Source organism: Akebia trifoliata, chromosome 12 (assembly GCF_017979445.1).
Source record: "Akebia trifoliata isolate Shusen 1 chromosome 12, ASM1797944v1, whole genome shotgun sequence".
NCBI classification, from domain to species: Eukaryota; Viridiplantae; Streptophyta; class Magnoliopsida; order Ranunculales; family Lardizabalaceae; genus Akebia; species Akebia trifoliata.
The window spans coordinates 3,739,912-3,756,085 of NC_141386.1; the positions used below are offsets into that span (position 1 = coordinate 3,739,912).

Sequence of the window (16,174 nt, forward strand, 5' to 3'; positions counted from 1 at the left end):
CGTAAGGTATTCCTAAATTTTCTCTCGAAATTTTCTCTGAGTGACCGACCACTTTTTCTCATTTAATATATATGGCGTCATGTCATTGGTTCCTCAGCTTAGTACATAGCTTACAAAACAGGGACAGGTGAGCTCAACGACCTCTAGTAAGGGGTGAAATCCTTACTAACTTAGTAAGGCTAGACAGGTTCAATAAAGCAAAGTCAACAACATTAAAAAAAAAAAAAAAAAAAAAGCATCACAAGAACAGGACACGATTGGGAAACTCATCATCTTGATCCATTTACTACAACCCCTTGTCTCTCTCATTTCCAAACATGGCGGATGCTCTCGTTTCCACTGTTTTGAAGGAATTGGGATCTATCATCCTTGAAGAAGCGAAGAAAGAGGTGAGACTGGTGTTGGGTACTCCTCAAGAAGTTGAAAACTTTACTTCTACACTCAAATCTATTCAAGCCGTACTGATAGATGCAGAGGAGAAACAAGTAAAAGAGGAAACAGTGAAGCTTTGGTTAGACAAACTCAAAGACGTGGCCTACGACATGGAAGATGTGTTGGACGAATGGAGCACTGAAATTCTCAGATCGGAAATCGAGGGAGTTGGCGTATTTGAGAAGGTATGCTCCTATTTGTTCTCTCTTTGCAATAGCAATTGGAATTGCTTCAGTCAAGTTTCCTTACGTCATGGCATCGGCCATAAGATAAAAGAAATAAAGGGCAAACTAGATGTGATTGCAAAGGAGAAAGACCAGTTCCAGCTTATTGATAGTGGGATGAGGACTACTAATACTACTGAGGAACCACCAACATTTCGAATGACTAGCTCTATGATTGATGTCTTAGATGTATGTGGTCGTGACCACGACAAAGATATTATACTAAGCAAATTGTTGAGCGAGAGTAGTCGGCAAGAAACAAGTAATGTCCCAGCTGTCATCTCTATATGTGGAATTGGGGGAATTGGCAAGACTACTCTTGCCCAAATGGTCTTCAATGATCATGAGGTGAATAACCATTTCGAGAAGACAATGTGGGTTTGTGTATCTGACCCTTTCAATTTAACAAGGCTTGCCAAATCGATCATTGAAGCTGCTGGTGAGGGCATCCCTAATTCCTTTCAATGGGAAGCTTTGCATCAAAAATTATATGCATCTGTCACAGGAAAGCGATTTCTACTCGTGCTGGATGACGTGTGGACTGAGAATCACACTGACTGGAGTCCGTTGAAGCTTGCTCTCAAGGGTGGTGCACAAGGGAGCAGAATTATCGTTACTACGCGCAGTGAGAAAGTAGCACTAATGATGGGTTCGGCCTACACTCATGATCTGGGCCAATTGTCCGAGGAGGAATGTTGGTTATTGTTTAAACGTATTGCTTTTCAGGGAAGGAGCAAAGAAGAATGTGAGAAATTGGTAGATATGGGTAACAAAATCACAAAAAAGTGCAAGGGTGTGCCTCTTTTTGTGAAGACTTTAGGAAGTCTCATGCTCTTCAAAAGAACCAGACGAGAGTGGGAACAAGTCTTGGAAAGCGATGCATGGGAATTACAAGAGGTTGAAAAAGGTGTTTTGCCTGCTCTACTGTTGAGTTATTATGCATTACCCTCAAATGTGAAACGTTGCTTCACATATTGCGCTATCTTTCCAAAAGATCATCAGATAGAAAAGAATGAGTTAATCAAGTTGTGGATGTCGCAAGGTCTTCTTAACTCCACGGGAAGAAAAGAATTGGAAGTAGTGGGCGCTGAATATTTCAATGAACTACTGATGCGCTCGTTTTTCCAAAACATGGAACGAGATAACGATGAAAACATAATTTACTGCAAGATGCATGATCTTATTCATGATTTTGCCCAATTTCTTACGAAGACTGAATGCTTCATCGTTGATGGTAACAATACAGAACTCAACAACAATAGCAAGAAGGTCCGCCATTTAAACGTTGCACAGTTTATAGATTTAAGTTTCATCCTTCCTTCCATTAACGAGGCAAAGAATCTACGGACTCTCATCATGGATGAATATGCATGGGAATCAGAATCTTCTCCAACTCTTTCTAATTTGTTTTGTCAAGTGACATGTCTTAGAGAACTAACTTTGTGCAATCGGGATCTAGAAGAACTGCCAAATGAGGTTGAGAAGTTGATACATCTAAGATACTTTGACTTGTCTGAAACAAGGTTGAAGGAATTGCCTGAAACAATGTGCAGATTGTATAATTTGCAGACATTGAAACTTAACCGTTGTGAGTGGCTATGTAAACTACCTCAAGGGATTGGGAAAATGATTAAGTTGAGGCATCTTGAAATTGAAGAAACTGATGAACTAAACTACTTGCCTCAAGGAATTGGTAGATTAAGCTCCCTTCGAACATTGTCCAAGTTCATTGTTGGTGATGTGAGGGGAGGTGGATGCAAAATTGGAGAATTAAAAGATCTCGACCACCTCGAAGGGGATCTAGAAATATTTGGGTTGGAAAGAGTGGCGGATGTAAATGAGGCTAATGAAGCACAGTTGAAAAATAAGCAACATCTCCATGGTTTGAAATTGATATTTGAGTACGATGAGTTGGGAAACATGGGAGAAGGCGAGATAAAGAGGATTGAGGGTGTGTTGGAAGGCCTACAACCACATCGAAACTTGGAAGAATGGCAAATAAAAGGTTACTTTGGTTCTAAGTTTCCTAGGTGGATGGTAGATTCGATATTGTCCAATCTCATCGATGTTGAAATAGTTGATTGTGCGAAATGTGTGCAATTTCCTGCTTTTGGGAAGTTTCAATTACTTCAAAAACTCGAAATAAGAAGAATGAATTCGGTGAAACGTGTAGGTGTTGAGTTTTTAGGAATTAATGCGGATGTTGATGATGATGGTACAAAAAGAGGTGGTGGAGAATCAAGAGTTGTGGTAGCATTCCCACAGTTGAAGGTACTTACTATCCGGGGTATGGATGAGTTGGAGGAGTGGGAGATGTTGACAAGGGAAGAAGAAGAAGAAGAAGAACATGCTGCTGGAAGTGGAGGAGGAAGAGATATAATCATCATCATCATGCCACTTCTCCACACATTAAAACTTCTTATTTGTCCCAAGTTAAAGGAGCTGCCTCACTACATATTCCCTGCTTCACTAAGGAAATTGGTGATTGGTTATTGCCCAGAATTGAGTAGGGCACCATGCCTTCCTCCACTCCTTGAAAAGTTGAGTTTATTTGAGGATGTAGGTGTTCTTTCAAGGTCATTGCCCACCAACCAAGTTAACAACAGCAACACCAATCTCAAGTCTCTGACTATCAAATGGTCAACACATTCGTCACTCCCTGAAGGTTTGGCTCATCTTACATCGCTTCAAAACTTGTCAATCCGGTATTCTGATTCCTTGATGTGCATGTCTGAGGAGCTGAAACAGCTCACCTCGCTTCAATACTTGGAAATTATTGGGTGCTCTGTTTTGGGATCACGTTGCGAAGAGGAGGTAGGAGAGGACTGGAGCATCATATCACACATCCCCAACATCAAGATCAACAGAATCGACGTAAGAGGAGAGTAATGAGGGACTTTAATACTAGAGACACTCATGCATCATGACTCCACCGAGATCTGACAAAGAGGTAAAGATCGTTTTTAATTAAATAAGATTTTACATTTGAATTTTGAATTAAGAAAAAGAAACAACTCCACACCTAATTCGTTGTGATTTGAGGTTGGCTCTCATCATCACATCACATGCCAACAGTTCAGATGATGGGACAGTTATTCTAAATCAATATTCAAATTTGATAAGATACTTATCTGATTCGGATTTGATAGATATAATATGAGTATATTATATTATATAATAACTATTATATCTATTTGGGATTGGAATGAATGTTATCGAGAGGATATTTCAATATCCGAATTCGAATCCGAATTCATATCTAAAAACTTCGAATAATATTTGATTATTTGAATATGTATTTGGATAATTTACTATCCATTGATAGACCAAAAATTTCGACTTGGATGGCCATGCAGTGGAGTCAAGCCTAACAACTCAAAATAATATAAATTTTGACTTATAAAAGTATTTTTAAAAAATAGTTTCTATTTAAACTAAATAAAAGATTTAATTTTATTTCTCCACAAAAATATTTTGTATAATCAAATAACTCGATTGAGATTTTGACTTAATAACTTCTATGGCAGAATATACCAGACAAATAAGCCTATCCGAATAAAAGACAAAGTCATTCTATGGGCGTCTGAACTACCTCCACGTACAGCTTTCTGATTTGTGGACCCTTGTATTCGTCCATCCCCTAGAACCCATCAACAAATAAGATACCAAGAAACAACGCTCTTACTGGATACAAATAAATAAGGGCATCCCAGTCATAATTCAGTACCTCAACATATAGATCATATAGATCACATATCTTGTCTTCTGCCCATTGTGTACCTTGGATTTTAAAGCGGGAGCCCGCATTCTAATCATTTCAACGACCTCTTTCTTTATTTGTTGAAACCTATCATCTTTCTCTTGCTTCGTTGACAATCCCAGTTCAACCATCTCCTTCAAATTTCTCTGTTGCAAAGGAGTTAGAACTAACTTACTACTTCTTGTAACTTCATAAAACAAAACAAATCAAAACCCAAAGACGTTGATGCAAAGGAAGTTCTGCTTTAAAAAGTCCATATGTCAAGGACTAGTCAATAACCGAAACCAATTTGAAATGATTACATTTATCTGCATGTGCAGAAAATAAAGCAATGGATATTGGTGATCTATCCATTCATTAACATCTAATATAACAAAATACCTTCAATGTTTTCAGCTGCACTATGTGGCCAAGAATACTCATAAGACGATTAATTAGCTCCTCTGATATTTTTTCTTGGCTTGACTGCTGCAACCGTCAAAATAAAATGGCTAAAAATTCAAGGTCTACGAACGAGTAAAAAATTCAAGGAGACCGTCAGAAGAAACATTCCACAAATCCAGTGAACTAGTAATAATCAATTAGCTAGATCCAGTACCGCTAGTCTGGCAACTTCAGTATAGACCTAGGAATGGCCCTTTCTCTTATGCAAACCACAAATTTGATAATCAAATGTTTATCGGTTGGCTTATCGCCAAATTTTTTGCTTGGTAAAACTTATTATCTTAACATTGTAGACATTGAAACCCCAATTTCTTAAATTATTTAATACACCAATTAAAAATTAAAACACACTATTAAAGCATTACAAAGTTTGCTCAAATTATTATCTCAACATTACTAAACATTGTAACACTCATTCAAACAATTTCAGCAGTTGTCCACAAGTAGGATCAGTCTCATATAAAATCATAAACCTAAAAATTGAATTAGGATTAGATGAAGATTTTATAATTATATCAATTAAACAACTAACATCCGAGAATATATAGCATTTTGACAAATAACATTAAAATTAGAATCTGAAACCCTAAAATAATTGAGAACAATCTGAGTTTCGATCAAAGCCTTAACATACCTTAAGATTAGATAAGAAACCTAGCCAAAACTCGTGTCAAATCCGAGAGAGATCGAAACTTAGTTGCTGAAATGCTATCTTATATGGATTTCCTCTGCGATAGAAAGTAATTTAAAATAATTAGGAAAGGAGGATCAAACAAAACCCTAAAACTTGCTTTAACAATGAAGAAAACATTTGAAATCCTAAATTAATCAAGGAAAATCAGAGATTCAATCAAAAACTTTAACATACCTGAAGATTCGATCACAAACAAAGCAAAGGGAGGGAGATCGAACAAATCACAAAAACTTCCGATCAAATTCCGATCGATTCTGCCCTAAAACTTTCAAATCGAAATCTGATTGCAAATCGAAATATGATCAAAATCACAGATCGAAACTCAGAGATCGAGTGAGTACTAGACGTTCGTCCCTTTAGTTTACAGTAAGTCGAGATGATAGACAGTCGAGAGAGAAGAAGTTCTGTCTGCGGCGGAGATCGAGAAAGAGCGGCGGAGATCGAGAGAGAGCGGCGGAGATTCGAGAGAGAGTGAGAAGATAAACAGACGAGCGAGAAGATTAATCGAGTGAGTGAGATCAACCCAGCTTCGTTCGTCCCTTTATTTTACAGTAAATCGAGAAGAAAGTCGAGAGAGAAGAAGCTCTCTCTCTGCTTAGATCGAGTTTCAGAGGTTTTAGAGTGGCTATTGGCACCCCAACTTTTACTTAGTACAATCAGTGATGGTTGAAACGACGTTAAAACGACAGTTAAAAACAGTCGCAATTAACGACGGTCTTTAGCCGTCGTTTTAAGCGCAATTTTGGCGTCGCCTAAACCCCAATATGACGTAGTGTGAGTACACTCTCCAAGTTGGTTTCTTCGAATTTTGGGGCCATGTCACCTCAAAATCCGATCAAGTCGAGTTGACTCAATCAAATTTGAAGTTAACTTGATGATTTTATAACTATGCTAAAATCAACTCTCTTTTTGACATTTTCCAAGGTTTCAATCAAACAATGGAATTCATTTTCCCATGATAATTTTTTCAACGAATTCTTATTCTCTTGAAAATGAATTTCATACAATGAAATAGAACCTATGAAATTAGTAGGTGACCTATGATCTGTTGAGTGTTTCATACCAGAACCATTAGACTTTCTTGATGTCGTTCTTTTGATAAGGGAAACTGGTTAAGAGTTAAAGTGATAACTTCACCATGTTTGGTAGTTTAAACCCTTAAAAAATGTTTTTGTATAGTTTTTATAATATGTCATTAACAATCATAAAAAATATTTGTTTTGTCCAGGATAAAGAACAAATTAAAAGGATCTGAATTTTGTGGAAGATGTTCCTAAAGAAGTAGCAGTTGTTGTCGCGAGTTTCATGGTTATCATCGTGTTCAAGACTTGTCTATGATATTTGATATATAGTTTGTATTATTAATTTGAAAAACCTTGTGTGATTTGACTTGTTATGTTTGTGTCTTGTATTTTTATTAGTGGTAATCGACTATAAATCAAGTAAGAGAGATTCAACAGATTTAGTTTGTGATTTCTTCCAATATTTTGTATTAGGGATTTTAAAACATGACCTCATTGAAAATTTGCTTTAGTTGGAACTCAATATTAAGAAGATAAAATAAGTAGAGCATGATTTCGAACGTTTGGTCATATTGAATGAACGATTAAATATACAAATTAGGTCGATTCGAGGGAAAGATTTGGGTGGGATTAATTATGTTTGTTCCAAGTCTATGTGAAATGCTTGGGATTGGGCAATTACTCAAAAAGGATGGTTATGAAGAAAACGATTGGGTCTCGCATAGTGATTTTGAAAGAAACAAAGTTGAGTAACATTGTGTTTGAATTATGCAACTTCAACTCTATGGCATGGTGGTTTTGAAAGAAACAAATTTGAGTAACATTGTGTTTGAATTATGGGTCTTCAACTTCAACTCTATGGCGTGGATTGCTTTGCCAGGTTCAGCCATGGTGTGTGGGTGGTGATTTCAATACAATTAGATTCTCGTCCAAGTGCGAGATTTAGGAAAAAACTCAAAACCCTCAAAGAAAATCTTAAATCTTGGAATAAGGTGACCTATGATCTGTTAAGATCAAAAAGCAATCCATTATGTAGGAAATAATGAAATTTTATAGAAAAGAAGAGGAATTAGGGAAGTCCACTAAAGATGAGGGCATCCCGAGTCAATTTAAGGATGGAATTTTAGAAAATATTGATGTTTGAATAAACAAGAGTGAGATGGTTCAAAGGAGATAATAATACCAAAATTTTCCATTAAATGGCTAATTCGCACAAAATAACCAATTTTATCTATAAAATTTGACAACTTAAACTGAAGATGAAGATGAAGATTGGTGCTTTAAAAGTTATCCACAAAATCAATAACAATTCCTATATTGTTGATCTTCCAAGCAACTTGTCCATCAAAAAAATGTTCAATTTTGTGGATTTCTTTTTTTATCATGATGACGAAAATGTTGTTCAAAGGGACACTTTTTTTTTTAGAGGTGAGGGTGCTGATGTAAAACATCTAGCTCTCACTTTTCTAGAGAGAGAAAAAATGGACAAGAAGAATCAAGAAAAGCTCATAAATGGTTCGAACCAAATCAACCGAGTGGGATGATTCGGACCAACCTGGATCCAGATTTAAGCTGCAATCAAATAAACCTGTTTTGAATAGGATTTATATTTTGTGATTGTTTTCTTTTAAATTTGCTTTATAGACTCAATTAGGAATGTAGTTTACTTTTTTTTTTTTTTCCTTTTTAGATTTGACAGTTGCTTATTATTTTCTTGATTAATCAAAATAAATATTTATTAAAAATTATATGTTCAAACTGATGGAATGCTTATTTTGACATATTTTCACATCTTCAGAGGGGTTGGGCCATAACTACTACTCAGTTATAAGATATGTAATGATTAATCACAGAACACAAGATTCTTTGCATCAGAATACACAATCACAAAATTTTTTTCTTGTGCATCCCAAGGCAAATGATTTACGGTTCTATGATGGGAATGTATGTCAAAAAGGGGTGTCATATTATCACGACTCATAGGCCCTGATTGGTACGAAACAAATCATTTGCAAATACAAATAATTTGTAAGAATTTAATTTATAGATGGTTGGTTACATTCTTTTTTTTTTTTGCACTGCAAATTATTTGCATGAACCTCTTAAACCCTTCACAAATTTCAGCGAATAGTTTGTAGTTCAAAAAGTGATCCAAATCATTTGCGGAGCAAAGCTTTTGCATGGTACCGAGCAGGACCATAGAAGATTGTGTAAATTCTGGAACACAAAGCAAAATCAAATTGAGCAGTACAAGATATGATTTTTCTAAAGCACATAATACAACAAGATTCATAATGCAAAAGATGTAACTATCATTCCAACTGAACAGCGATTCTCCTCACGAAATGCCAACTTCACACGTAAATAAACTGATTTACTCAGTAAAACTTAGATCTCTCTCAAACGGGATATGCACATAAAACCCACTAAAACATTAAAATTCAAACAAAACGACATACAACATTGGTTTTATTTCTCGATTTTTCTGAAGTATATGAGTATAAATAACATGAATTAGATTGAAAAGGTCAACAACACTCACAAAATATCAAACACTGAATTATTGAGGATACGTTCCGATATAAGACACATTTGGATAAGTCCACTATTCATTACGGTGCAGTGATGGTCAGGGGGATTCAAGTTTACGAAAACGAATAACCGCAAAACCATGACCTACTACGGATCACACTGTTGCCTTTCTTCTTGTATAGACCTAAAAATCCGAGCCGCTGACTCAGTAGCAGATCTAGCATTGTGAGGCACAACCCTTATCACTAGTGTCTGTTGGCTACTGCTTTGAGTCTGGGGCGGTAGGTCTGAACTGGAAACCTCAACAGCTGGAGCCATGGGAAAGAGATGGAGTGGTGCATCCTGTCCTTCCGAAGCTTGACCAGCAACCACTCCATGTGCCTTGTCGCATGGACTACTTGCCGTACTCCCATGTACTTCACTGTCTTTGGATGTCTGGTACATGGCTGTACTCTTTCGGTTCAACAAGTTAGAAGGGCTTCGAGTTTGCACGTTTCGGTTGACCTCATCGGTTGATACTTGTTCGGCTTGCCCAGAATTGGCCGAGTTCATAATTGGCATTCCATAAGGAGGGTAATAAGGTGGAGGGAAGTACATCGGAGAAACATTACTTCCCGAATGAACACCTAACCCTTGTGGTGGGTGAGGTGGAGCACCATAAGCTGGATTTGGAACCATCGAAGGTAGGCTCATAGGCCCACCACAACCACCGTAAATCGGTGGGATAAACCCTGAATTTGGAGGAAAAGGCATCGCATACGGCTTGTAAATGAGTCCTTCTGAAGGGGACATTATAGGAAGCAACCATTGATTCCCCGGTGGTGGGTAGTAACCCCAAGGACCCGTTTTGTTATTATCGGTAGACACGGGTGTTGGTGCTGGGTTTCCGGAATAGGACCCATAACTCGGATGTTGACCGACAAGTCCTTTGCTGACATCATCATTTGGAGAAGGAAGAGAGGGTTTCCGTACATCGTTCTCGGCTGCACACTCGGTGTGATTGCAAAGGAGAAAGACCAATTCCAGCTTATTGATAGTGGGATGAGGACTACTAGTGAGGAACCACCAACATTTCGAATGACTAGCTCTATGATTGATGCATTAGATGCATGTGGTCGTGACCAAGACAAAGATATTATACTAAGCAAGTTGTTGAGCGAGAGTAGTCAACAAGAAACTCCTAATGTTCTTCCTGTTGTCATCTCTATACGTGGAATTGGGGGAATTGGGAAGACTACTCTTGCCCAAATGGTCTTCAATGATGATAAGGTGAAGAAGCATTTTAAGATGACAATGTGGGTGTGTGTATCTGACCCTTTCGATTTAACAAGGCTTGCCAAAGCGATTATTAAAGCTGCTAGTGATCAGAAAGTCTCTAACAACATTGAATGGCAAGATTTACATCAAGAATTATGTAGATCTGTCATGGGAAAGCGGTTTCTACTCGTGCTGGATGACGTGTGGACCGAGAATCACACCGACTGGAGTCAGTTGAAGCTTGCTCTCAAGGGTGGTGCACAAGGGAGCAGAATTGTCGTTACTACACGCAGTGAGAAAGTAGCATTAATGATGGGTTCGGCCTACACTCATGATCTGGGCCAATTGTCTGAGGAGGAATGTTGGATATTGTTTAAACGTATTGCTTTTCAGGGAAGGTGCAAAGAAGATTGTGAGAAATTGGAAGATATCGGTAACAAAATCACAAAAAAGTGCAGGGGTGTGCCTCTTTTCGTGAATACTTTAGGAATTCTCATGCTCTTCAAAAGAACCAAACGAGAGTGGGAACAAGTCTTGGAAAGTGATGTATGGGAATTACAAGAGGTTGAAAAAGGTGCTTTGCCTGCTCTACTGTTGAGTTATTATGCATTGCCCTCAAATATAAAACGTTGCTTCACATATTGCGCTATCTTTCCAAAAGATCAGGAGATAGGAAAGGATGGGTTAATCCAGTTGTGGATGGCGCAAGGTCTTCTTAACTCCACAGGAAGAAGAGAATTGGAAGTAGTGGGCGTTGAATATTTCAATGAACTACTGATGCGCTCATTTTTCCAAAACATGAAAACAGATGATGATGAAAATATAATTTACTACAAGATGAATGATCTTATTCATGATTTTGCCCAATTTCTTATGAAGACTGAATGCTTTATCATGGATGGTATAAACACAGAACTCAGCAAGACGGTCCGCCATTTAGGCGCTACAGGGTTTATGGATTTAACTTCCATTTACAAGGCAAAGAATCTACGTACTCTCTACATCGACGAACTTGCAAGGGCACCATTATCCTTTCCAGCTCTTCCTGGTTTGTTTTGTCAAGTGACATGTCTTAGAGTACTATCTTTGAGCAATTGGGATCTAAAAGAACTGCCAAATGAGGTTGAGAAGTTGATACATCTTAGATACTTGAACTTGTCTGGAGCAAATTTGAAGGAATTGCCTGAAACAATGTGCAGATTGTATAATTTGCAGACATTGGATCTTAACGGTTGTAGGAGGCTATGTAAACTACCTCAAGGGATTGGGAAAAGGATTAACATGAGGCATCTTAAAATTGAAGAAACTGATGAACTAAGCTACTTGCCTCAAGGAATTGGTAGATTAAGCTCCCTTCGAACATTGTCCAAGTTCATTGTTAATGATGTGGGAGGAGATGGATGCAAAATTGGAGAATTAAAAGATCTCGACCACCTCGAAGGGGATCTAAAAATATTTGGGTTGGAAAGAGTGGCAGATGTAAATGAGGCTAATGAAGCACAATTAAAGAATAAGCGACATCTCCATGGTTTGAAATTGATATTTGAGTGCGATGGGTTGGGAAACATGGCAGAATGCGAGATAAAAAGGATTGAAGGTGTGCTGGAAGGCCTCCAACCACATCGAAACTTGGAGGAATTGCGAATAAAAGGTTACCTTTGTTCTAAGTTCCCTAATTGGATGGATGATTCAATGTTGCCCGAACTCTTCGCTCTTAAAATAGTTGATTGTACGAAATGTGTGCAATTTCCTGTTTTTGGGAAGTTTCAATTTCTTCAAAAACTCAAAATAAAAAACATGGATGAGGTTAAATTGATGGGTCAGGTGTTTGGCCAAATTGCAGGTAGTGATGGTCTTCCAATTGTCCCGCCAAGATTGAAAAAACTGTATATCAATGGTATGGATAACTTGGAGGAGTGGGATTTGAGGGTAGAAGATGGAGTGATTATGCCATGTCTCAGAAAATTAACCCTTGGTAGATTTCCAAAGTTTCAGGTTTTGCCAGCTCTTGGAAATTTACCAGTCCTTGAAAGCCTCGAAATAAGATTCATGAATTCGGTGAAACGTGTAGGTGTTGAGTTTTTAGGAATTAATGTGGATGTTGATGATGATGGTACAAAAAGAGGTGGTCGAGAATCAAGGGTTGTGGTAACATTCCCACAGTTGAAGGAACTTCGTTTGTGGTATATGGATGAGTTGGAGGAGTGGGAGATGTTGACGAGGGAAGAAAAAGAAGAACATGCTGTTGGAAGTGGAGGAGGAAGAGATATAATTATCATCATGCCACTTCTCCACACATTAACAATTCATTTTTGCCCCAAGTTAAAGGAGCTGCCTCACTATATATTCCCTGCTTCACTAAGGAATTTGGAAATTGCTTATTGCCCAAAATTGAGTTGGACACCATGCCTTCCTCCACTCCTTGAAGAGTTGATTTTAGGAGGGGATGTAGGTGTTCTTTCAAGGTCATTGCCCACCAACCAAGTTAACAACAGCAACAACAATCTCAAGTTTCTGGTGATCACTGATTCACCACATTCATCACTCCCTGAAGGTTTGGCTCATCTTACATCGCTCCAAAGCTTGTCAATCCTGTGGTCTAATTCCTTGATGTGCATGTCCGAGGAGCTGAAACAGCTCACCTCGCTTCAAAGCTTGTCAATTCATTACTGCTCTGTTTTGGGAGCACGTTGCAAAAAGGAGGTAGGAGAGGACTGGAGCATCATATCACACATCCCCAACATCCACATTTATCCAGATGAGAATATCCAGTCATAGAGGACACGCATGCATCATGACTCCACTGAGATCTGAAAGAGGTAATGTTCGTGGGTTGTTTTTCTTTTAATTAAGTAAGATTTTACTTTTGAATTTTGAATTAAGAAAAGAAACAACTCAACTCCTACTTGGTTGTGATTTGAGGTTGGCTCTCATCATCACATCACATGCCAAGGGTTCAGATGATGGGACGGTTATTCTAAATTAATATTCAAATTTGATAAGATACTTATTTGATTCTGATTTGATATATATAATAATATAAGTATATTATATTACATAATAATTATTATATGTACTTGGGTTTAAATTGAATGCTATTGAGAGAGGATATCTCAATATCCAACTTCGAATCCATATCCATAAACATCAAATAATATTTGATTATTTGAATATGAATTTGGATAATTGACTATCCATTGATGGACCTACTAAACCATAGGTTTTAAAACTAATTTTTTTTTAACTTGGATAGCCCATCCAATGTGGAGTTAAGCCTAACAACTTAAAATAATACAAAAATTGAGTTATAAAAGTATTTAAAAAAATAGTTTCTATTTTAAACTAAATAAAAGATTTAATTTTATTTCTCTAGAAAAATATTATATATAATCAAATAACTTGATCTAGTGTTTGATTTGACAAGGTGCATTTTCAAGTTTTACCAAGTTGATTACACTCTCCAAGTTGGTTTCTTCAAATTTTGGGGCCATGTCACCTCAAAATCCGATCAAGTCGAGTTGACTCAACCAAGTTTGAAGTTAACTCGATGATTTTATAACTATGCTAAAATCAACTCTCTTTTTGACATTTTCCAAGGTTTCAATCAAACTAAGGAATTCATTTTCCCATGATAATTTTTTCAGGAATTCTTATTCTCTTGAAAACGAATTTCATACAATGAAATAGAACCTATGGAATTAGTAGGTGACCTATTTATGATCTGTTGAGAATTTCATACCAGAAGCATTCAACTTTCTTGATGTTGTTTTTTTGATAAGGGACATTGGCTAAGAGTTAAAGTGATGACTTCTCTATGTTTAGTGGTTTAAAACTTTAAAATGTTTTTGTATAGTTTTTATAATATGTCATTAACAGTCATAAAAAATATTTGTTTGTCCAGGATAAAGAACAAATTAAAAGGATCTGAATTTTATGGAACATGGTCCTAAAGAAGAAGAAGCAGTTGTTGTCGCGAGTTTCATGACTATCATCGTGTTCAAGACTCGTCTATGATATTTAATATATATATTTCGTTTTATTAATTTGAAAAACCTTGCGTGGTTATATTTGTTATGTTTGTGTCTTGTATTTTTATTAGTGGTAATGGACTATAAATCAAGAGAGATTCAACAGATTTAACTTGTGATTTCTTCCACTATTTTGGAAACTTTTACCCTATGGACGGCTTTGAAATCTTGTATTAGTGATTTTAAAACATGTCCTCATTGAAGATTTGCTTTAGTTGGAACTCAATATTAAGAAGATAAAATTAGTAGAGCATGATTTTGAACATTTGGTCATATTGAATAAACGATTAAATATACAAATTACGTTGATTCGAGGAAAAGATTTGGATGGGATGATTCGAGGAAAACATATCCTATGTTACTATATTTTCTCTTGAAATGTTTGGGATTGGGCTATCGCTCAAGAAGGATGGTTATGAAGGAAACGGTTGGGTCTCACATGGTAGTTTTGCAAGAAACTAAGTTGAGTAACATTGTGTTTGAATTATGGGTCTTCAACTTCAACTCTATGGTGTGGATTGCTTTGCCAGGATCAGTTGTGGTGTGTGGGTGGTGATTTCAATACAATTAGATTCTCCTTTGAGTGCGAGATTTAGGAAAAAACTCAAAACCATCAAAGAAAATCTTGAATCTTGGAAGAAGGTGACCTATGATCTACATAGGAAATAATGAAATTTTATAGAAAAGAAGAGGAATCAGGGAGGTAGTCCACTAAAGATAGGGGCATACTGAGTCAATATAAGGACATAATTTTAGAAAATATCGTTGTTTAAAGAGATTAGTTAAAAATAAAAATCGAGTGAGATGGTTCAAAGAAGGAGATAATAAAACCAAAATTTTCCATTAAATGGCTAACTCACACAAAATAACGAATTTTATCTATAAAATTTGATGAGTTAAACTGAAGATGAAGATTGGTCCTTTAAAAGTTATCCACAAAATCAATAACAATGCCTATATTGTTTATCTTCCAAGCAACTTGTCCATTAAAAAAAAATGTTCAATATTATGGATATCTTTCCTTATCATGGTGATGACAATGATGTGAAACATCTAGCTCTCACTTTTCTAGAGAAGGAGAAGGAAAAAAAAAAAAACAAGAAGAATCAAGAAAAACTCATAAATGGTTCGAAACCAAACTAATCCAGTTGGTTGATTCGAACCAACCTGGATCCAAATTGAAACTGCAACCAAATAAACCTGTTTTGAACAGGATTTATATTTTGAGTTTGTTTTATTTTTGTTTGCTAAAAATATTTAGCAATTAGGAATGTGGTTTATTTATTTTTTTCCATTTTAGATTTGGAATTGCTTATTATTTTCTTGATTAATCAAAATAAATATTTATTAAAAATTATATATTCAAACTGATGGAATGCTTATAACAAATATGATTACATTTTGCCTAGAAAAAAAAAAAGATTAAATTTTGGCATATTTTCACATCTTTAGAGGTTAGGCCATAACTAGTATGGATGTGTGCTTGTCACGACTACTCGGATGGGTGGCCATTGTATCCCTTTAACTAAATTATTTTCAAGGTGTCGATGGATCAAACACACTTTAACTAAATCACAAATCTTTCAAACTGAAGTATGGTTTTTTACTTAATTCAATATGGATGTGTGCTTGTCTCTTCCAAAATTGTTCAATAAACATGTATAAAAGATCATTAAGACCCAAATAGTAGATATGTAATGATTTTCTGACTCCCCTGTCTGACATATGCCCCATCACAGAACTGTAGATCCTTTGCATTGGGATATGCATAATCACAAATT

General features: G+C 36.5%; 3 protein-coding genes across 3 annotated transcripts; 2 read left to right on the forward strand and 1 right to left on the reverse strand.

Annotated features, from left to right (window-relative positions):
• Positions 1-245: 245 nt before the first annotated feature.
• On the forward strand, positions 246-7,152 carry LOC147388666 (putative disease resistance protein RGA4). Its single transcript, XM_086418559.1, has 2 exons — positions 246-3,606; positions 6,783-7,152. The coding sequence occupies exon 1, from the start codon at positions 318-320 to the stop codon at positions 3,543-3,545; it is 3,228 nt and encodes a 1,075-aa protein (XP_086274685.1). The 5' UTR covers positions 246-317; the 3' UTR covers positions 3,546-3,606; positions 6,783-7,152.
• Positions 7,153-8,987: 1,835 nt separating this feature from the next.
• On the reverse strand, positions 8,988-10,104 carry LOC147388667 (ELF3-like protein 2; the record flags this gene model as incomplete). Its single annotated transcript, XM_086418368.1, has 1 exon — positions 8,988-10,104. A coding segment is annotated over one exon (849 nt), but the record flags the coding sequence as incomplete, so codon positions are not given.
• Positions 10,105-10,109: 5 nt separating this feature from the next.
• On the forward strand, positions 10,110-14,368 carry LOC147388668 (disease resistance protein RGA2-like). The gene is made up of 2 exons (XM_086418561.1): positions 10,110-13,184; positions 14,267-14,368. The coding sequence occupies exon 1, from the start codon at positions 10,150-10,152 to the stop codon at positions 13,141-13,143; it is 2,994 nt and encodes a 997-aa protein (XP_086274687.1). The 5' UTR covers positions 10,110-10,149; the 3' UTR covers positions 13,144-13,184; positions 14,267-14,368.
• The last annotated feature ends 1,806 nt before the right edge of the window (positions 14,369-16,174 follow it).